This window comes from Cervus elaphus, chromosome 7, assembly GCF_910594005.1.
Source record: "Cervus elaphus chromosome 7, mCerEla1.1, whole genome shotgun sequence".
In the NCBI taxonomy this organism is placed as follows: domain Eukaryota; kingdom Metazoa; phylum Chordata; class Mammalia; order Artiodactyla; family Cervidae; genus Cervus; species Cervus elaphus.
This window is the reverse complement of record NC_057821.1, coordinates 16,883,820-16,905,602: the sequence shown is the minus strand read 5'-3', so window position 1 is coordinate 16,905,602 and position 21,783 is coordinate 16,883,820. Positions and strand designations below refer to the sequence as shown.

Sequence of the window (21,783 nt, the reverse complement as noted above, 5' to 3'; positions counted from 1 at the left end):
TATAAGGAGACAACATGAAGGAACTTCATGGTTATGAGAATGTTCTATATTTTTAAAAAAAATTTTATTGGGGCAAGTTGATTTACAATGTCGTGTTAGTTTCTGCCATACAACAAAGTGAATTGGTTATACATATACATATATCCACTTTTTTAGATTCTTTTCTCATATAGGTCACTATAGAGTATTGAGTAGAGTTCCCTGTGCTATAGAGTAGGTCCTTATTAGTTATCTATTTTATAACTTTTATGGTGATTTTTTTGTTGTTGTTGTTACACTGGGTCTCCATTGCTGCATGCAGGATTTCTCTAGTTACTGCGTACAGGGGGCTATCTTCATCGTTGTGCACGAGCTTCTCATTGCAGCGGCTTCTCGTTGTGGAGCACAGGCTCTAGGCGCACGGGGTTCAGTAGTTGCAGCACTTGGGCTCAGTAGTTGTGGCTTTTGCACGCTCCAGAGCTCAGGCTACTCTTGTTCTGAGACATGGGCTTAGTTATTCCTCTGCCTGTGGATGCTTCCCAGACCAGGGACCAAACCCATGTCCTCTGCATGGGCAGGTGGATTCTTATCCACTATACCACCAGGGAAGTCCTATCTTTTTTATCTGTAGTAGTGTGTATGTCAGTTCCAACCTCCCAGTTTATCCCTGCCTGCTCCCCAATGTTCGACATCTTGACTGTGAATTTACACAACATGATTACATAGAATTACACACACACACAAAGGTGAAATCTGGATAAGCTCTGTGGATTATACCAATGTCATTTTCTTGGGTTTGATATTATACTGGTTATTTGAGATGCTACTAGTGGCACCTCCCTTGGGGGGAGGTAAAATCCTCTCAATCTGTAATTACCTTAAAAAAAACTTTAAAAAGTCTATCAGAGATACATAACAACATATTTACAGATTACATGATACAGCTCTTAGGTTTGTTTTAAAACATATTCTAGGAATTAAAAAAATAAAACAGTAGAATACATAGATGAAACGAAATTGAAAAGCTGTTGCTAAATGTTGAAGCTGGGTGAATACACAGGGAAAACACTAGTTTTGTGTTTGCAGACTTCCCAAATAAAAAGTTTTAAACAGCTTAGAAGGACTAAGCCTAACTTACACAGTCTTACTCGATGCTGTAACTTTTGCACACAAATTTGAGTTCAATGCTTGTAACTGTTTCATTCACAAAGTTTATTATGACCTTTTATTAAGAGCTCATAAATCACATGCTTAATCCAATTTCATTGACTACCTCCACGCATTCTCCCTAAGTTATAAAAAATAAACATTTATAAATATACAGTGAGGATCATGCAGTTTTTACACAGTAAGAGTTGGGTCAATGTTTCAGGTTGTCCGAGCATCTCCCAGTGTCTCGTTAAGGGCAGAATCAGAGCAGCTTGGCCTCTGAAGTCTCAACAGTAGAAGGGCAATTCTTTTCCAAAGTTCACCTCATCACTCAGCATTACAGGATCAACAGGTGCTTGTCTGGGAAGTATCAGGAGAAACTGCTAGGATGACCACTTCAGGAAGTAGAATTTTAGCCCTGTACCTGCCATGGCTCGACCCTGGGACTGTATTTAGACTTAACAAAGAGCCAAATGACAAGCTTGGAAGGGGTCAGCACAGGCCCGATCTGACGACTATAACTGGAAGGGTCTCAGATCACTACAGATGGGGGAAACTCTTATTTGGTCCAGAGCTGGGGAATCAGATTTTCTCATTCCGCTTCCCTTGTTCAGTTACTGATAGCAGCACTTTCCTTCCAGCCAGTGGGATGAAGTGTTTAGAGAACAGCGAGGCCTGCACATGGAGCCTGCTGCCTGCTGTCACCAGGTTTTTTGAGTTTTCAAGTTCAACCAAGAGGATGGAGGACTAAGAGATGACTGTGGAGGCCGAGTATCAGGAGAGCTCAGGATGGACTAAGGACTTTACCCAGGGTCTCATGTTTTCCGTGTATTAACTTCCAGGTTTCACTGGCATTTCTCTTCCTCTTAGCTTGAAAACCTCTTCCTATGGAGACCAGCCAAAAAGGTATCAGCTTGCCCAGCATCCTCCTTTCTTGATTTGTAGGCACATCAAGGATGAAGAAGCAAAGAGCCTGGGTAGATTCAGACGTGCAGGTTCTTCTTGGCCCACTTCTGCCGTAGGTGGGCACATGGCCTTCTATCCGTGCCAGCCTCCAGCAGACCCGCGAGGTTTCTCAGCCTTTGGACCATACGGCCAAGCCCGGCTTTCAAAATCTCATCCCCGCCACCTCCCAGTCCCATCGATCCTTTTCCTATTGCATAAAATCAATGATTCTGCTATCAAATCATAGCATAATTCATCCACTGATGTAGGCTCTTGCCAAAGAAAAATCTCTTCTCCCAGGATGGTGCAGAACTTGGTCATTCCCAAGCACATGCTCCATGATGGGACAGTAAATGATAAATCTCTCAGGAGAGGGCACTGCCCTGCCTCAGGGAGATTTCATCAGATGCTGATGAGAGTCAGTGATGTCTTCCATTCTCCTCCCCATGAAGGCATCTGCTCACGCCTCCTGACTCCTGCTGGCCCCACAATGAGGCTGCAATGGGTGAGTCTCCTGCTTCCAACATGTTGAAGAAGAGCAAGTCACCTTCAACCAAATCAACAGGGCACTTGCAGCCCACGTGAGCAGAGAAATAAGGAGTTTCTAGGATGATAAATTGGTGCCACAAATTGTCGGCCAATGAAAGGGTCCAGATATCCTGAAACACTTTAAGCACACGGTCTTTCTGGCAATGGGCACAGCAGGCAGAGAGCCCTCTCTCTCTGCCACCTTCTCTGGTCTCCCAGGTTTCAAAGAATCAAGTTCCATGATTATAAATGAATTCACCATTCCTGTACCCCACGGTATGGCCAGCTGATTAAAAGTCTCATCATTTCATTTCTTCATTAACCCCAAAATTCAGTGAAAATAGGTAATCATAATAGAGAGTTGGCTATTAAAATCATGCCTGGTTCACACCCCACAGCCTCAGCCCGACCTGGAGACGACCACCTTCCTCTTCCCTTGAGGGGTTTTAACTCGCCAAGCAGGGTGGCATCCACATCTCTGTACAAGGCAGGCTTCCTTCTCGGCTCAGGAGAGGGACCTAGAAAGAAGAGGAATCCTTGGAGCCCAGCTGGTGGGGGCTCCACTAGCTCTCCTTCTGGTGAGGGGAACAAACTGCTGGGCTGTGCGGGCTGGTCCCTGGGCTGCAGGATGCTCAACGTCCATGCAACAAGAAAGAGGTACATGCAGGAGACGAGGCTGGAGAGGAAGGGGGGGGAAGCATTTCCTCTCACCAAGTAGCTCTGCCCAAGGCTCAGACCCACCGTGAGCCTCTCTTTTCTGCCCAGGAGCAGAGAAGACCACCTCAGTCGGCCGGGGAGGCCTCTCTGCACCCCAGCCTCCAACTCACTTCTTCCTGCGGATCTTGGGTTTCTTCACAGGCCGCAGATAGGGGTTATCGATGATACTCTCCTCCCCGTTTCGGCTCCCCGACAAGGAGGGATTCTGCTGCAGAACAGAGGTGTTCTCCTTCTCGGCTCCAGAATCATCCTTTGAGCAAAAGCCGAAATAAAGCAAAACAACCAGCAGCGTGAGGAAAGAGATCATGCCTGTGGTTAAGAACTACTACAAGTACGCCTCTCATTGAGAAATCAGAAGCCGGGCTAATGTGCCTCTCTCTGCCCCAGAGGAGGCCAGGCAGCGGCTGCGATCAGAGGAAGGCGGGAGCACCAGCGGTGACACAGTGGAGCACAGAACACAAGACCCTGAGAAGGCAGGGACAGGAGTCGGAAGGGAACAGAGACCTGGAGGGCAGGGAGTCAGGGACCACAAGTCAGATGCTTCAGGGAGGCATGCTTCAGCCCGTGGGGAGATGAAGTAAAAGAGAAGTGGGACTTCCCTGGTGGCCTGGTGGCTAAGACTTCTTGCTCCCAAGGCAGGGGCTCAGGTTCAATCCCTGGTCAGGGAACTAGAATCCACATGCCACAACAAAGGTCAGAGATTCGGAGTGTCACAAAGAAGCCCAGCGCAATCAAATAAATAAATAATACTTTTTAAAACTTAAAGAGAGAGAGAGAAGAGGCCCTCAATCCCCTGCAGGACTGAGAGGGACAGGACCAGAACAGATGGTGTGCACAGAGCTCCTCCTGGAGCTAATCTCACGTAAATCATAATCTACTTTCCCACAAATTCTTAAGCATCTGGTACTTGCAACATGGTGCCAATGGTCATATCCCGGCAGAGGCCAGAAACTGCTGGAGCCCCGAGAGCTCCCACGAAGGCACCAACACGGGAACGTCATCCACCACCCCCACGAGTGGCCCGTGGATCAGGCCTCTCACTGTTCATTTTCTGAGAAAAGTGATTTTTGGAGAAAAGTTTCTAAGTTTGATATAGTCAATATGATCTTGAAGATTTTTTTAAAAATCACAATTGGATATAGACATAGAAAACATTAGTGATACTGAAGTTTTACAAACTGCTTCTGGAAATATGGGTGACTGATTTTCCTTTTCTTTTTTACACTCTCTTCTATTTTCCAAGTTCTTTAAAATGAGCAGAAGCTGCAGGAGAGGTGTTAGGGGGAATCACACGAAGGGCTCAGGCCCAGGTGGCAGTAAGTGACCAGAAGTTGCTGGCTGGGCTGCAACCCTGGTGACAGGCTGAAGGCTCCATCACTGAGGTTCCTGTTCTGTACTTTTAATGTGTTTTAGTCGCTCAGTTGTGTCCAACTCTGCGACCCCATGGACTGTAGCCTGCCAGGCTCCTCCGTCCATGGGATTCTCCAGCCAAGAATACTGGAGTGGGTTGCTGTTTCCTTCTCTAAGGGATCTGTCTGATCCAGAGATGAAACCGGGGTCTCCGGCATTGCAGACAGATTTTTTACCATTTGAGCCACCAGGTCAGCTGTTGTGCAACTTGAGGCAAAAGAGGATCTGACCTCAAGCAGGCGGTGGCGCTGTCAGAAGACAGCAGAGCAGAGGATGCTGTCATTAGCAATAGGAGGAGTAGATGGAAGAAGTACTAAACTGACAGATTTGTAAAGAAGAGGTGGGAGTAAAAAGGTGTGTCAGGAATGACTTGGGTCCAGAAAAGCCAGACTCAGGCAACGCGTATGCTGTGTGTGAACCCCGGGCACCCAAGTGTGCTGCCTCCAGCCTCACAGGTTCCAACACCATTTCCACAGCAACATCTCCCACTTGAACCTTCCCGATTGTCACCTCTCCTGCACGGCTGCTGTCACTCGACCACCTGCCATCTCTGGGCATCTCAAATTCAATGTGCCTGAAACTGAACCCCAAGCACAAACAGCTCCTCCCACTGACATTGGTGACGGCAACTCCATCCTCCCATTGGTCCAAGCCCCAAAATCCGCAGTCACGCCTGCCTTTTTTCTTTCTCTGATATGTCCCCCAGCCAATCTGTTAGGAAAACTTCTTGGCCTTACTTTCAGAATACAGGCAGAATCTACTTCTGTTATCTCTAGTGGAACCCCCTGGTAGGACCCCTTGCTGTCTCCCACCTGGATGGACAGCCGCCTCCTAATGGCCATCCCGTCACAGTCCATCCTCTGCCGGCCCTGTGGTCACCAGCTCGGCCAGTGCCCCTGGAGAAGCTCAGACCTGCCCCTCCTCCTCCCCACATCCTCTCATGACTCCCACTTCACCCCATGGGAAGACAGCTCTTCAAACTGCTCATAAGGCCCTTCCTGACCTGACCTCTCCCTCTCCCCCACGCCCATCCCACCTTCCTCAGTCACAGCCCCACTCGCCTCCCTACTGCTCCCTTTCCAGGACACTGCCCCAGAGAGCCCAAGGCTCAATCCTTCATCTCCTTCAGGACGGCTCGGATGTCACCTTCCCTGTGATGTGGACCCTGAGCACCCTATTTAAAACTGAAACCTCCCCGTTTTACCCTGGATCTTTCCCTACTCAGGGCCCCCCACCTCCACCCAGAGCACTTTTCATCTTTAACATACTATACAGTGACGGATTTATATACTATGCTTCATGGTCAAGCCCCCACTGCCAACACACGGGCTGCCAAGAGGCAGCTGTCGTCTTTGTGCTGGTCACTGATGTGCCCCCAGCACCCAGAACAATGTCTGGCACCTACCAGGTATTAAATAAATACTTGTTGAATTAGTGAATGGTACATTGTTCAGAAAAGAGTAAAGGGTGAGGCACCGGGATTGCCTGCAGATGGCAGCTGGCTCAAATATAAGAGAAAATAATCATCTGACACACCAATTTAAAATGAATAGCCCCTTCATGTTCGTGGACAGAGAAACCAGAACCAAGCTCAACAAAGTTAACTACCTAGCAACAGTCCGTGACAGCTTCGTCCTCCAGAGATAAAAGAACACTTTAACACACCAGTTAGTGAACTCACTGTTAACAACGTCTGTAAACACGAAAGACAGGAAACAATCTGAGTCCACAGGGGACTGGCTTGTAAAGTCCACACGAGGGGGGCACTGTGGGGAGGGGCGAACAGCTCTGCACACAAGGATGTGGAATGACCGCCAAGTAGCTCCACAAGGGAAGGAAGCAAGGGGTAAAAACTGTGATTTGCTGTGTACGTTCAAAACAACAATTAAAAAAGCATCTCTAAGGACTTCCCCGGCAGTCCAATGGTTAAGATTCCACATTTCCAATGCAGGGAGTACAAGTTTGCTCCCTGTTCGGAGAACTAAGTTCCCACATGCTGCACGGTGTGGCCAAAAAATAAATTCAAACAAAGTCTCTAGAAGGATTCACAAGAGAGTGGGGACACTGGCTGCTCTGTAGGCAGGAAAGGGAGAGTGAAAGACGGTCACCACACATCTTTTTGTACATTCCGGATTTCAAATGTGTGATTGTGGCCAGTCCAACAAAATAACAAGCCCAATTGACTGTCCATAAATTGTTGCTGGAATCCTTCTCTTGAAGTTTTTTTATTTCTCTATTCTGTACAGAAGAGCACATGGCCATACAATAGGGGCGGGGAGGGGGTGGGCAGGGGTGCCATGGGCTGCCGTATGCCAAGCACCCAACGTAGATGAGTTGATTTTATCTCAGGCTCCTCACTTCCCCTGGAAGTAGGTGTTCCCATTTGTGAGGAAACAGACTCAGATACTGGGTCAGGCAACCAACGTCACTTGGCGGGAAAGCAGCCCGGTCTGGATTGGCAGCCAGGCCAGTCTGACTCTCAAGGCTCAGGTCTTTTCACTCTTTGCTGTCTGGCTTGGCCTCCAGGGATCCCGGAGTCCTCAGGCAGCTCCTGGCATCCAGTCCGCCTTGCTGCACTCACCGCCATGGCCTCACCTATGTCACTCCCCAGAGTGTTAGGTAACTCAACTGCAAGCCCTTGAGCTTACTTACAAAGGGATTGTGATGTCTGTTTAGAAGATTCCTCCTTCTCATAAGGTGAACCTCATCTTAGTCCATGACCCAATCACCATATCTCAGACCGACTTAACAGAGTCCAAAACAGAAGCGTAGGATAACAAGCTCCTCTGCTTTACGTAAAGCCATGGGCTGCCAGCCCTAATTCTGAAAGGAATAATTCAACATTAAAGAGGTATGTGATCAGGGAGACAGTCAGTAAATACTAGAGTCAGAACTGGCACTCTCCACCTGCATCCCGGGGCTTCGGGCTGCCACCTGGGGCCTCACACCTGAGAGCCCTCAGTCTAGTTATGACCACTAAGCCATCCCTTGCTTAAAAGCCAAGGCCAGCTTTAAAGGATGGATGAATATGGCAACCTCACTCTAAGGGTCCAATAAGCCTTAAAGGCATTAAGAGCTTCTGGCAGGTCTGGGCCTCTACTTGGAACTTTCTCCCCTGATAAATAAATAAGAGTGGGTCTTACCCTCTTACTTGCCGAGGACAATACATCATAACCAGAAAGGAACACCCACAAGTTCCCATAAGCATACTCCCCTCCTCAACCTTTGTCTCTGTCCACACTCTGTCTCCTATCCTGGCTTGGAAAAGCCCACAATCAGGCTAACCCCTCCTTTTGGGTACTGGATTCCCTGCCCTACCAAAGATCATCATTCCAAAATGTTTTTCTCTCCTGAATCAACTTTACCAGATCACTCCCATCAGCACAGGCATCTTGTTACACCTCTCTGACCTCCTTAATTCTTTCCCTTTAGTTACCACTCCATTTCTCAACTTCCCGTCACAGCAAAATTCCTTGAAACCACGGTCTACATTTAATGGAACTTTCTGTGATGCTTTAACTGTTCATATCTGCACTGCCCAGCAGGCTAGCAGGAGTCATAGGCGGCTACAGAATGTAGCTGGTGTGACTGAGGAACTGAACTTTTTGTTATATTTAATTTACATCAATTTAGACTTAGTTGCCTGTGGACTACTGGCCACTGTGAAGGACAACACAAGTCTGTACTCACTAACTCCAGTTTCTCTCCTCCCATTCTCTTTGAATTCACTTGCTCTCATTCTTCCTGAAATGGCTGTTGCCAGATCTAAGGGACAAAGTCTCGGTCCTCACAAGGCTGGAACCAGCTGCAGAGAGCAGACCAAGCGGATCACTCTCCTTTTCCTGACACTTTCTTCCCTTGGCCTCCAGGACGCGCCACCTTTCCTGCTGTGCCTTCTTCACATCCGGGCCGGTTCCCTGTCTCCTTACCTGCTGAACAATGCAGAGCCCCGGGCTCACTCCTGGTATTTCTCTTTTTTATCCTCAATGCTCCCTAGGTGCTCACCTGATCTCTCGTGGTTTTCAACACTATCTACATGCTGAGGATTCCCAGACTTGCACTTTGAGCCCAAACAGCTCCCTGAACCCCAACTTGCCTATCCACCTTCCTACCTGACATCACCACGACTCTTTGTGACCCCACAGACTGTAGCCCACCAGGCTCCTCTGTTCATGGATTATCCGGGCAAGAATACTGGAGTAGGTTGCCATTTCCTTCTCCAGGGGATCTTCCCAACCCAGGGATCAAATCTGTGTCTCTCGCAGCTCCTACACTGGCAGGAGGATTCTTTACCACGGAGCCACTAGGGAGGCCCTACCTGATTTCACCACCCGGATATCTAACAAGCATCTCACACTTACCTCAGTACACCTCAACTCCTGGTCTCCCCCTACCCCCGTTCCACCCAAAAACCTCCTCTTTCTTGGCTGGAGGCAACTCCTTCTTTCCTACTGTTCAGGCAAAAAACCTTGCGTTTGTCTTTGACTCTCTTTCTCTCACATCTCACATCCACTCCATCAGTTGGTTCTTTTCTGAAAATTATCTAGTATTTGACCAAATCATCTACCTGACCATGTCTTTCCCTCTACCACCATCTCTGTTTCCTGCACCAGCCTCCCGACCGGTCTCTCTGCTCGGCCCTCACCCTGTGCAGTCCACCTGGACAACCTCACCACGTCACCGATCCTGAGACCCACCGCTGCTTAGCGGGTCCCGCGGCTCCCATCTCACTGACAAAAAGCCCAAGTGCTGGTGTCCAGTGAGGACCTGAGCCCCGGGAGCTCCCTGACTCCGGCCCCTGCTGCTGCCCTCTTACTTGCATCCCCCTGGTCACCCCCATGGCCTCTGCCCTTCTTCAACACAGCGGCTCCCACCTGGGGGCCTTCGCATCTGCCGCTCCCCCTGCGGGGAAGGCTCCCCTCCCAGGTATGTGCAGCCTCATTCCCTCAGACCTTTGCTCACCTGTCACCTTCTTACTCACCCTGTCTAATTCCACACCCCCCAGGCCCATACCTACCCCTGTCCCCTAACATCTCCTTTTTCCTTAGTTCCGTGAGGACAGGACATTTTGTCTATTTTGCCTTCTGCTAATTTCCCAGCACCCAACACATGCCTGACTCTGGCAGGAGCTCATTCAGTATTTGCTGGATGACTGAACGAATCCCCAGGGAACAAGAGATCCCATCACCACCGGCCCATCATGCAAATCCCTCACAAGAGGCCAGAGACTGACGGGGTCCTGTCCAACCCCCGGGGAGACAGGCAGTGAGCAGCACAGGCTACTGCGGCGGGTGGGGGTGGGGGGTGCGCTGAAGCGGACAGAAGGCTGGACCCACCGGGCTGATGTGAAGAGGGAGGTTCTCTGTGTCCGTCTGCTCGTCCTGCTCCGAGGAATCCGTCTCCTCCATCTGCTGCATCTCCAGCTCGGACGGAAGAAGAGCCGTCAGGTAGGGGATGGTGAAAGGCCTGGCAGCGATCACTGGGGGGTTGGAAGAGAGACTGGGAGCCTTACGACAGATCAGCGAGCAGCACCGAGCGGCAGGGATAGCTAACATGCTCGGGCACTCACCATGGGCCAGGTAACACTTACGTGTTACCTTTAATCCTCGTCTCCACCATATTAAACAACTACAGTTACCAGCCTCATCTTACAGACAGGGAACCTGAGGAATGGAGGGGTTATGCGACCCCCTCAAACACACAGGAAGTGGCAGAGTGGGAATGAACCCAGGCAATATGACTTCAGAGCCTCTTTTACCAAGCATCAGAGAGGACTGGGGCTGAATTCAAGCGAAGCATCAGCTTAGTGATCTTATACCCAAGGCAAGGACTCAAGTCCTGACGGTAGAACTGAGAACTCTCAGCCTGGAAGTATATCTTTGGAGCTAGAAGGCAGTTCAGGTAAAAGAGTGATCCAACTCCTCTAAAAAGCAATGAGGCTGAGGAGGAGAAATTATTGTTTAAAAAAAAAAAATTGAAAGACAGTGTCTGTGTATATTTCCATGATAGAATGTCATTAACAACAGACACTTGGAAGATTATTTTCAGCATGGCTCAGTTGTGGGTCCCGCACACAGAGAGAACTAGGTCTGAATACCATCTACTCGCCATGTGACCTTCGGCAAATTACTCTGTTGCTTTTCTCTAGAAGCCTTGGCTTCCCGGAAGGGCAGTGGAAACAGTTCCTGACTCGGAGGCTCACTCAAGGAGCTCATGAGGTAACAGAAGGGAAGTGATCAGCACAGTTTCTGGACTTAGTAACCGAGCTGCTGTAGATCTAGGGCCAGGAACACAGTGAGGATCCGCCAGGAGTCTGCTGAACCATCCAAGCCCATCACCCTCGCTCCCCTAGGGAAACCCTGAGGCTGATGGATAGGAAGGAACTTGGTCTTGAGGAATGGAGGGGTTATGTGACCAGCGAAATGGTAGTGCTGAGATAAGAAATTCAGTGGTGGGCCCTGTGAGAGGACACCACGAAGGTGAAGCCTGGCAGAGGCTCTGTAACTGCCTGGCCCCTGACGCCAGGTCCTTCTACCACCAGGGCTGCCCTCTCACTGGATGAGCCTCTCTGATGCCCAGGGCTCAGTCACCCTCGAGGTGACCTCAATTCCACGAACCTCAAGCGCCCACCTCCAACACAGGTCATGACTATTTTGCAGTCATCAGTTAGGGACAGGCCCTGAAGATCTGGGAAAAAGAGCCAGAAATCTGAAGAACAAGTTCCACCCAAGATAAGGACAAAGCTTACTTGTTTCTTCCAACCACAATGAGGGAGGGAAGAGGGGATGATGGCCTCAAGGACAAGGCAGGGTCCACAGAGGGGAGAGACTCACATGGAAACGTGCTGACGTCATCTTTGAAAAGACTCTGGGTCTCGCCTGTCTTGGCCATGAAACGGGTGAGCGCCCGCTCCACGTCGCGTCTCTGGGACGCAGCCTTCTCCCGCAGGACCTGGTAGTCTGACACGGGCTCGCGGTACGTCTAAAGGGAAAGCAGCAAAGACGCTAGAGAAATACCCATGATTGCACTGTTCTCCTCGGGTCCCTGCCTTGCTGTTGCTCTGTCCTCCCACCCTTTAAATGACCCTCTAACATCACCCAAAGCAGAGATCTCCAAGGGCAGTGGAAGGGCCGAAAGAAAACAATAAGACTATCATTAACATTTACTTTGAATCTTAAAAATTAAGAAATGTACAAATATTTATACAGTGATTGATCCTAGGCCTTCATTTAGCTCCTGTGACAGCTGGACTCAGGCGTAAGAAATGTATCCTCAAGGGAGAGCGGGGAATCCTCACCCTCCAACCCCCTGCAAGCCCTGATGGGACCACCCGGGACCCTCGATGTAATGTGATGACAAGATTTTCTGACATGTTTGAAATCTTCCCCAAATGAAGAATTTGATGAAATTCTGAACACTCTGGTTAAAAACATTAAAAAGCAAGATCTTATGATTATTTTTAAGACAACTGCTTGACATTTATTATAAAAGTTAGAAATTTAATTAACAAAATTCTTCAAATAATTGGTAGGTGAGAATGAAAAAAAATTACTTTTATGGTTTATTAAGGACAGTTTAAGATATCACCTATCTTTGTAATGTATCTTTTTCAACTATGAGAGCTGTCAAAGTTTCAAAATAAACAGAACCTAGAATCAGACCTGTGACTTCGTATTCCACCAAGATTTAAACCAAGATTTCAAAAAACGTAAGAGTACAGGCTATCATGTAGTTGCCACTAAAAAGGAAACAACAGGTTTCCCGAACCTTGAATAAGGGTCAGATGTTCTTCCAATGTACATTGTTTTTATATGGAATTACATTATACCATGCACGTAAATGAGCAAACAAATAACGGAGCGTTTAATACTTTTACTGACAGAGACGCACTACAGAAGTTAAGACAGGGACTTCCCTAGTAGTCCTGGGACTAAGACTGCGCTCCCAATGCAGGAGGCCTGGGTTTGATCCCTGGTTAGGGAACTAGATCCTTCATGTTGCAGCTAAGAGTTCAAATGCCACAACTAAAGATCCCTAGGACTTGGTGCAGCCAAATAAATAAATATTAAAAAAAAAAAAAGAGAGAGAGATTGCTGTGGGTTGACTGTAGCTCTCTAAAGAAAGATGTGTCGAAGTCCCAACCTCAAGGGCCTCAGAATATGATCTTACAGTATTTGGATACTTCCAGGGCAAGATGCACTCAGTGAACATGAGGTGTCATGCAGTAGGGCAGTACAAAGCCACATGACTGGTGTCCTTAACAGAAACGGTCACGTGAAGGCGGAGATACAGAGAGAGGGCCATGTGAGCATGGAAGATTGGAGTAATGCATCTACAAGCCGAAGGACCCCATGAACTGCCTGAAGCCACCAGAGGCTGAGAAGAGATTTCAGAGGGAGCCTGCTGACACCTCGATTTTGAACTTCTGGCCTCTGGACTGTAAGACAATGCATTTCTGTTGTTTTGAGGCACCTAGTTTGTGGCACTTTGTTACAGCAGCCCTAGGACACTCATACAGAAACCACTGGTCAAGGGCAATGTCTGTGCTGCAGTGGTGGGTGACTACTTGCTCTTTTGCCCTCATATCTTGAGGTGTGGAAAATCTCCCGGATGACTTGCTCTAACCCCGCATTGCGGCCATATTTGCACCAGGACACGGGGACACAGGAAATGAGCAGAACAGCCTCTGGAGACTCCTGGCCACCATGTGCCTTCTAAGGGAAGGAGAAATTGCTAGAAGGCAAATTAGGACATATCAAACCACAGAGGAAAACTATACTTGTCCCATATAGACCCAAAGCTCACAGTTATGGTAAGTTGCTGCTGCTGCTGCTAAGAAGCTTCAGTCGTGTCCGACTTGGTGCGACCCCATAGAGGGCAGCCTTACCATGCTCTGCCATCCCTGGGATTCTCCAGGCAAGAACACTAGAGTGGGTTGCCATTTCCTTCTCCAAGGCATGAAAGTGAAAAGTGAAAGTGAAGTCACTCAGTCGTGTCTGACTCTTAGCGACCCCATGGACTGCAGCCTACGAGGCTCCTCCGTCCATGGGATTTTCCAGGCAAGAGTACTGGAGTGGGTTGCCATTGCCTTCTCCTACGATAAGTTACATTTCATATTACCAAGTTTTTTTTGGCTGTGCCACATGGCATGCAGGATCTTAGTTCCCCGACCTGGGATTGAATTCATGCCCCTGCAGTGGAAGAATGGTCTTAACCACTGGACCACCAAGGAAGTCCCACCAAGTATGTTTTAAGTAACTTTTACCCTGATTTCAAAAATAACTCTTACCTATTATGGAAAATTTGGAAAACCCAGAAAAGCATACACAAAACAACAGTTAGCTACACTCTAACCAAGAATTACTACCAGAGTTTTGTGGAATAGGTCTTTTCTTTACATGGCTAGGTACTTTTGTATCTAGAAAATATTAAGAAGTGATGGCAAGAATACACAGAAGAGCTATACAAAAAAGATCTCCATGACCCAGATAATCATGATGGTGTGATCACTCACCTAGAGCCAGACATCCTGGAATGGGAAGTCAGGTGTGCCTTAGCAAGCATCGCTATGAACAAAGCTAGTGGAGATGATGGAACTCCAGTTGAGCTATTTCAAATCCTAAAAGATGAGGCTGTGAAAGTACTATACTCAATATGCCAGCAAATGTGGAAAACTTGGCAGTGGACACAGGCCTGGAAAAGGTCAGTTTTCATTCCAGTCCCAAAGAAAGGCAATGCCAAAGATGCTCAAACTACTGCACAACTGCACTATCTCACATGCTAGCAAAGTAATGCTCAAAATTCTCCAAGCCAGGCTTCAACAGTATGTGAACCATGACCTTCCAGATATTCAAGCTGGATTATGAAAAGGCAGAGGAACCAGAGATCAAATTGCCAACATCTGTTGGGTCATTGAAAATGTAAGAGAGTTCCAAAAAAACACCTACTTCTGCTTTATCGACTATGACAAAGCCTTTGGCTGTGTGGATCACAATGAACTGTGGAAAATTCTTCAAGAGATGGGAATAGCAGACCACCTGACCTGCCTCCTGAGAAATCTGTATGCAGGTCAAGAAGCAACAGTTAGAACCAGACATGAAACAAAAAACTGGTTCCAAATTGGGAAAGGAGCATGTTAAGGCTGTATACTGCCACCCTGTTTATTTAAATTATATGCAGAGTACATCATGTGAAACGCCAGGCTGGATGAAGCACAGCTGGAATCAAGATTGCCGGGAGAAATAGCAATAACCTCAGATATGCAGATGACACCACCCTTATGGCAGAGAGCAAAGAGGAACTAAAGAGCCTCTTAATGAAAGTGAAAGAGGAGAATGAAAAAGTTGGCTTAAAACTCAACATTCAGAAAACTAAGATCATGGCATCTGGTCCCACCACTTCATGGCAAATAGATGGGGAAACAGTGGAAACAGTGGCAGACTTTTACTTTGGGGGGGCTCCAAAATCACTGCAGATGGTGATTACAGCCATGAAATTAAAAGACGGTTGCTCCTTGGAAGAAAAGCTAGGAGCAACCTAGACAGCATATTAAAAAGCAGAGACATTACTTTGTCAACAAAGGTCCGTCTAGTCAAAGCTATGGTTTCTCCAATAGTCATGTATGGATGTGACAGTTGGACTATGAAGAAAGCTGAGTGCCAAAGAATTGATGCTTTCGAACTACGGTGTTGGAGAAGACTCTTGAGAGTCCCTTGGACTGCAAGGAGATACAACCAGTCCATCCTAAAGGAGATCAGTCCTGGATGTTCATTGGAAGGACTGATGCTGAAGCTGAAGCTCCAATACTTTGGCCACCTGATGCGAAGAACTGACTCACTGGAAAAGACCCTGATGTTGGGAAAGATTGAAGCCAGAGGGAGAAAGGAACGACAGAGGTTGAGATGGCTGGATGGCATCACCAACTTGATGGACGCGAGTTTGAGCAAGCTCTGGGAGCTGGTGATGGACAGGGAAGCCTGGCGTGCTGCAGTCCATGGGGTCGCGAAGAGTCAGACATGACTGAGCAACTGAACTGACTTTTGTGTCTGGATGGGACAGGCAAAATTGTGCCAGCTTCAATTTCTTCATTAACTCTATTTTTGCCAGCAAAGTGCAGAAGATAATTCTCCTTTGCCAAATTGGAGACATTTTGGAGGAGAGACATTCTGAGTTCTGAACTACCCTGTTACCAACAAACTTCTGGACTCCAGTCTGACAGCCAGGTAGAACTGAGTCTGCTTTTGCATCAGTCACAGCCTCTAGCGTGGCCTTGTCACTCACCGGCGTTTTGATGTAGGTGTGGGGGTCGGGAAACTCAGGGAAATGGCTGGGGATGTGTGGCGGGTGGGGTCGGTTCTGTCCTGCAGTGAGGGCCTTGGGGGTCACTGGCTGATTGGTCACCGGAGCTGCAACAGAGTCACGACTGGTCAGTCTTCCACCCGAGGTCTTGTGTCTCTAACCCAACCCTCCTTTTCTCAAAATAAACGCTGGACCTCAGTGTTCTATGCAACAGGCACTTTGTACTTCTACCAATAAAAGGCGTTCAATGGCTTGAGGACCTGAAAGGGTACCCCTGCCCCCAACCTCTGCATAACCTGGGGTGACATTCCCATGTCCAATAATCTGCCTGCATGCCTCTCAGCTAGGTGAGTTGGTGGCTGTGACCAGTTAACTAGGCAAAAGAGAGGACTGAGGAACTAAGCAAGTTAGGTGGGCTGCTCGTTCTTTTCAAGAACCCAGGTAACAAAGACAAACATTGAGCCAGGGAAAGTTAAGTGAGGAGGGGATTAAAAACGGCACCTTCCACTGCTGCCTTGAGAGGTATTCCTAAGAAGATGCCAGCCTGAAGAGAGTGATGAAAAAAAAAACTAGTGAACTCTTGCCAGGTTCCATAAGCCCAAACGAGTTTCTCCAACTCAGGTTATGGTACTCAGTGTATCTAAGGCAGAGATCATCAAACTTTTTGTATAAAGGGACAAAAAGTAAATATTTTAGGTTTCACAAGCCATGCAGTCTGTCACAACTACCGAACCCTGCCATTATAGCAAGAAAGCAACCATAGGTAATACGTAAATGTGGCTGTGTACCAACAAAGGTTTATTTGCAAAAATAGGTGGTGGGCCACAGTACCCATAGTTTACTGACTCTTGATCTAAGCAGGAATAAGAACTCTCATATTTTTCAAGTAGCATCGAGATGGTTTGCCTTTGTGGTGAGTGAATTTCACAACCTAATTCAATTGGCCCAAATAAAGATTACACTGTAGGTAGCCCCAAATAACGGAAAGGAGCCTGCAGTGAGGCAGTAGCTACATACCAGTCCCTGCCCTATTCAATCAATTCACTCCACCAGCATTAATTGAGCACTACTGGATACCTCAGTTCACAGTCACTTACGGGCGGTGATGACCATCCTCTGAGACCGTTTTGCATATGCAGGGAGAGTGTCCACATTGAAACCTAAGAAACAGGAAAACAAAAATCACTGCCTAGGCCCCTAAACACGGAAGGGCAAGTCATGCTGTGGTGAAATAGTTTAAACTCCAGACTTTGCTGCCACTCAAAGGAAGCTCCAACAGAGTCCCCCAAAGGAGTTAAGAGGTCTCTTACAGGGCTTCAGAGGAACCCTCTTTTGATAACTGTCAAGTTGAAAGCAAAGCAGGAGACTCAAGAGGAGAGTCAAGGACATTCAGCAGACCGGGCTGCCTCCTGCGGACGCCTCTCTCTCTCATGTTCCCAACTCAGCCGCTCTGAAGAAATGGAAACTGGAGACGTACTCACCCATCTCGACAAGGGTGACCACAATATCTGACAGTGTGGGCTGGGTCCTGGCTGTGTGCTCACAGTAAGACTTGGCACTCCTTCCAATTTCTGAAATGTCTAAGAAAGGATCGAGAGCAGAAAGTCGTGTTCTCAGTTCCCAAACAGTTAAACACAGAATGATCACCTGAGCCAGCAATTCCACTCCTAGGTGTACACCCAAGTGAAAGGAAAACAGGGACTCAAACAGATACTGGTGTGTGCATGCTCACAGATGCACTATTCACAGTCGCCAAAAGGTAGAAACAACCCAACGTCCACCCACAGAGGAATGGATCCAGAAAATGTGGTCTACACCTATAATGGAATATTACCCAGCCTTCAAAAGGAATGACATTCTGATATAAGATACAACAATGGACGTTTTGTTTTTTTTCTTAACTTTATATTAGAGTATAGCCAAAACAATTAACGATATTCTGATAGTTTCAGGTAGACAGCAAAGGGACTCGGTCATAATATACATGTATCTATTCTCCTCCAAACTCCCTCCCATCTAGGTTTCCTGTGTTTTTATAAAATATTTACATACTAATTTTTAAATTTTTGGCCGCGCTGGTCTTGGTTGCTATGCGTAGGCTTTCTCTAGTTGCGGGGAGTGGGGGCTGCTCTTATTGGGGAGCGCGTGCTCTAGAGCTCACGGCCTTAGCTGCCCCACGGTATGTGGCATCTTCTTGAACCAGGGATTGTACCCGTGTCCCCTGCATTGCAAGGCAGATTCTTAACCACTGGACCACCATGAATGAACTCTGAAAACATCACACTAAGTGAAATAAGCCAACCCGTCAAACATTTTAAAATTCCACTTACGTGAGGTATATAGAAAAAAAGAAAATCCATAGAGACAAAAATTAGATTAGAGGTTACCAGGAGCTGGGAGGAAGGAGGGATGCGGGGCTACTGTTGATGGATACAGAGTTACTGTTCAGAACGATGAAAAAGTAAAGTTCTGAAAACGGATAATGCTGATGGTTGACACCACTGTGACTATATTTAACACTACTGAATTTAACACTTGAAAATAATTAAAATGGTAATTTTATGTTATGTATATTGTGCCACCAAAAAAAAAGTCTTATTATTTGGGTGTCAAGTATTTTTTCTTCTACCTGAAGCTGAATCTCTTTTCAGTCACTCTGAAGTCCCTCAGGGGAAAGGGGAAACAGGAAGCTAGGCTCCATGAATGGGCTTCAGAGGTGGATGAGCAGTTTCAGGAAAATTCTGAAACTGTGCTCCATTTTACACAAACACAAAAAGTCTGTGGACAAGTTCAAAGGTCAAAAGCATTTCCATAATAAAATGAGACGTTCTTTGACTTTTTTTTACTCTTATTCTCTGTCATGGTTTCCAGAAGCTATGTCACCTGTGATGACATCATGGCTCTGCTGGCTAATGGAATGTGTCCGTGTGCATCCTTATGTTTTAAGATGTTCTCAATTTCATTTTCTATTGTGGCAAAAATCTCTCCATATAAAGCCCATGTTGAGATTTCCTTGGTGGTCCAGTGGTTAAGAATCCACCTGCCAATGCAGGGGATACAAGTTCAATCCCTGGTCTAGGAAGATTTCAAATGCCGCAGGGCAAGTAAGTCCACATACCACAGCCCCCGAGTCCACACTCTGCAACTACTGAAGCCCATGCACCCTAGGGCCTGTGCTCTGCAACAAGGGAAGCCACTGCAACGAGAAGCCTGTGCGCTGCAACTGGAGTAGTCCCTGCTCGCTGCATCTGGAGGAAGCCTGCACACAGCAACAAAGACCTAGAGCAGTTCCCCCCAAAATGTTTAACTTTTTTAAAAAAAGGAGAATATTAAGGAAAAAAAAAAAAAGCCCATGTATACAAAATTCCCTAGGACCCTCAATATTTAAGAATCTGGAGGTGTTTGAGATAGCTGCTTTAGGAAAACATTTGGTATTTTGAAGTCCCAAACATCAGCTGCATCTCACCCCAGATCACACGCTTCCTGGGGCAGCCCACATCCATGACTGATCAAGACTACAAAGGCAGGGCTTTGGGGGCCTGATGTCAGATACTCTGACGGGCAATAATCGCTCCAGGGCTCCCTGCTGAGCTGGCCAATTCTTTGTTTGAACTTTTCCCTCTCTGCCTAAACCTTTCTCTCACTTCCATTCATAGGGCTGATTCCTCCCAAAACACCTTAATGCCTCATCCCTCATCTCATCCTTCCCTTCCCTAACCAAGGCCCAAAGAGGGAAATACATTGACTATGCACAAGCCTATGTGAGACCATTCCAGGCTCCAAAATCTCAAGATACTTCCTTTTAAAAGCAGTGGTGGTAAAAAATAAATAAATAAATAAAAGCAGTGGTGGTTCCCCCCCTCCCATTTTCTAAAACTTATTCACCCTCACTCTTTCAATCATATAATATAGCATTTGACTATATAACATGTGGCATCTATTTCATGGGACTTAATCCTGACTCTTCAATAAAAGTGTAAATTCTTTGAGCATAGAGAACAAACAGTAATAATAACACCACCTACAAGTCATTAAGGGCTTACATTTTCAGCTTTGACTGTTTTACATACATATCTCACTTATACTCAAAACTCCAAAATGTGCAAATTTTTACCCCTTTTCACAAATAAGGAAATTGAGATTCAGGAAGTTTAGTGGTTGACCCAAGCTATTAAGTGGCAGAGTGAGAACTTCATCCTTACACCTAGACCTAATAAGGTCTATCTTGTTCTAAAGCCTGTAGGTTACTTAATAATGTCCTTCCTTTTCTTAAACATTTTCAACACTATCATGATGCCGAACACAGAACAGATGTTTGTTTGACTGGAAGAGGGCCTACTGTTTCCTATTGTTTCCAGGTACTTACAGCTCTGCAGCATCTCTGTCAGTGTTTCCACAGATGCTTTCTCAGCACTCTCAAACCCTGCCTCTGTCAGCAGGGAGCTCACAACCACTTGCAGGGTTCGCCTCCGGGCCAGATGGTAGTTATCAGCAGGGTTAGTGGACTGTTTACTTCCTGATCTCTGTGAATCAGCAGCCCAGAAAGAGAGAACATTTTTATTCACTGGACAGTGGTGCAATTACAGAGCTCACATACTGTCACTGGCAATCAAAGGTTCTTTTGCTAAATACTTATAGGTACTTTGGATTTATAGCTCTTGGCCAAACGAACAGTAACTGAGCATCCTAGGGGTTCTAAATTCGGAGACAGCCTTTCTGCCTACCTAACACTTAACAATTCCAGTAACACAAAGCGGCTGTTTTTTCTATTTTAGACGATTTTCAGAATATATAGCTGAAGAAACATGCATGATGGGATTGGAACTCGTGTCCATCACCCAGGAAAAAAGTGATCTCTCTCTCTCTCGTTCTTCCCATCTCCACACCATTGCACTAACGAGGAGAGTCAAAGCAACAAACAACACATGATGCTGAGAAGAGGACAGGAAAAAGTAGGAAACCTAAATTATTTTGAAATGGGAATCCCTCCCAACTTTAGCGGGCCAATAAGAAGGCGAAAGCGGCCTCGCTGGACCAATCAGGAGCTGTTCCGGGTTCCCAACCCTCCCCACCCAACAAAGAATAGGCCAATCAGTACACAGGTCCACCGACTCCGGAGGCCGCCGCCAAGTCTCGAGAATGGCGGGGGCGGGGGGGGGGGGTTAGTCATGTACGTGTTGAAAGACCCTCCTCCACGCAGGGCTCAGGGTGGGGCTGGATTTCTGGGTATGGGCTCATAGCCCGGTAGAGGGAAAGTTGCCGAATGCCCCGACTGTCTCGGCTCCGGCCCCGCGCCTGCCTCCCGCCCTTACCGTTCCGGAGCCCGCAGCCCCGGCAGTGGCCGCCGCATCGGCCATCTTGCCCTGCCGTAATGTGCGCGAGTGCGGGGCACGACGGGACTTGTAGTCAAGGGGAGGGGCGGGGCGGGAGCCAGGGGGCGGGGCGGCGCGCGCCCCGCGGAGCTTTCCGAGGAGCTTTCCGAGGCTCTGCGAGGTCCGCAGGGTGACCCCCCCCACCCCCACCCCGGTTCACGTGACCTTTTGTGAGCGGTGGGTTCAGTGAGCCCCGGAAGTTTGCCCCGGAAAATAAGCCCACGGTTTCACACCTGTTTTGAAGTGAAATTGCTTTTTCATGAAAAGCACATCCCTGGGACGCTCCAAACTTGCCTGGATGGTTGTGTGGGGTCCCGCTGGGTCCCCATGATTTGCTTTCTAGGAGAGGGGCCTGGGAATCTGTATTCTTAAGTCTCCAGGTGAT

At 47.5% G+C, this 21,783-nt stretch overlaps 1 protein-coding gene across 3 annotated transcripts; it reads right to left on the bottom strand.

Moving 5' to 3' along the window:
• Window positions 1–271: 271 nt before the first annotated feature.
• TAF8 (TATA-box binding protein associated factor 8) lies at window positions 272–21,395 on the bottom strand. Of its 3 annotated transcripts, XM_043907445.1 has the most exons (9): window positions 21,339–21,395; window positions 20,393–20,549; window positions 17,508–17,606; window positions 17,124–17,186; window positions 16,009–16,133; window positions 11,562–11,709; window positions 10,065–10,207; window positions 3,429–3,568; window positions 272–3,119 (listed from the first exon to the last, which is right to left on the bottom strand). In XM_043907445.1, exons 1-9 carry the CDS (start codon window positions 21,381–21,383, stop codon window positions 3,107–3,109), a joined length of 933 nt encoding a protein of 310 aa, XP_043763380.1. In that variant the 5' UTR covers window positions 21,384–21,395; the 3' UTR covers window positions 272–3,106. The 3 variants fall into 3 exon arrangements, with proteins under 3 accessions (XP_043763380.1, XP_043763381.1, XP_043763382.1); XM_043907446.1 differs by lacking the exon at window positions 272–3,119 and having other exon boundaries at window positions 3,425–3,568; XM_043907447.1 differs by lacking the exons at window positions 272–3,119; window positions 3,429–3,568 and adding an exon at window positions 3,575–7,551.
• Window positions 21,396–21,783: the final 388 nt, after the last annotated feature.

Excerpts from the sequence above, each read along its gene's own strand:
- TAF8 (XM_043907445.1), bottom strand. The coding sequence starts at position 21,383 with ATGGCCGATGCGGCGGCCACTGCCGGGGCTGCGGGCTCCGGAACG. Across the intron at positions 17,607-20,392 it reads GACAGAGATGCTGCAGAGCT|ACATTTCAGAAATTGGAAGG; the intron begins GTAAGTACCTGG and ends ATCCTTTCTTAG. Across the intron at positions 11,710-16,008 it reads ACACCTACATCAAAACGCCG|ACGTACCGCGAGCCCGTGTC; the intron begins GTGAGTGACAAG and ends CTTTCCCTTTAG.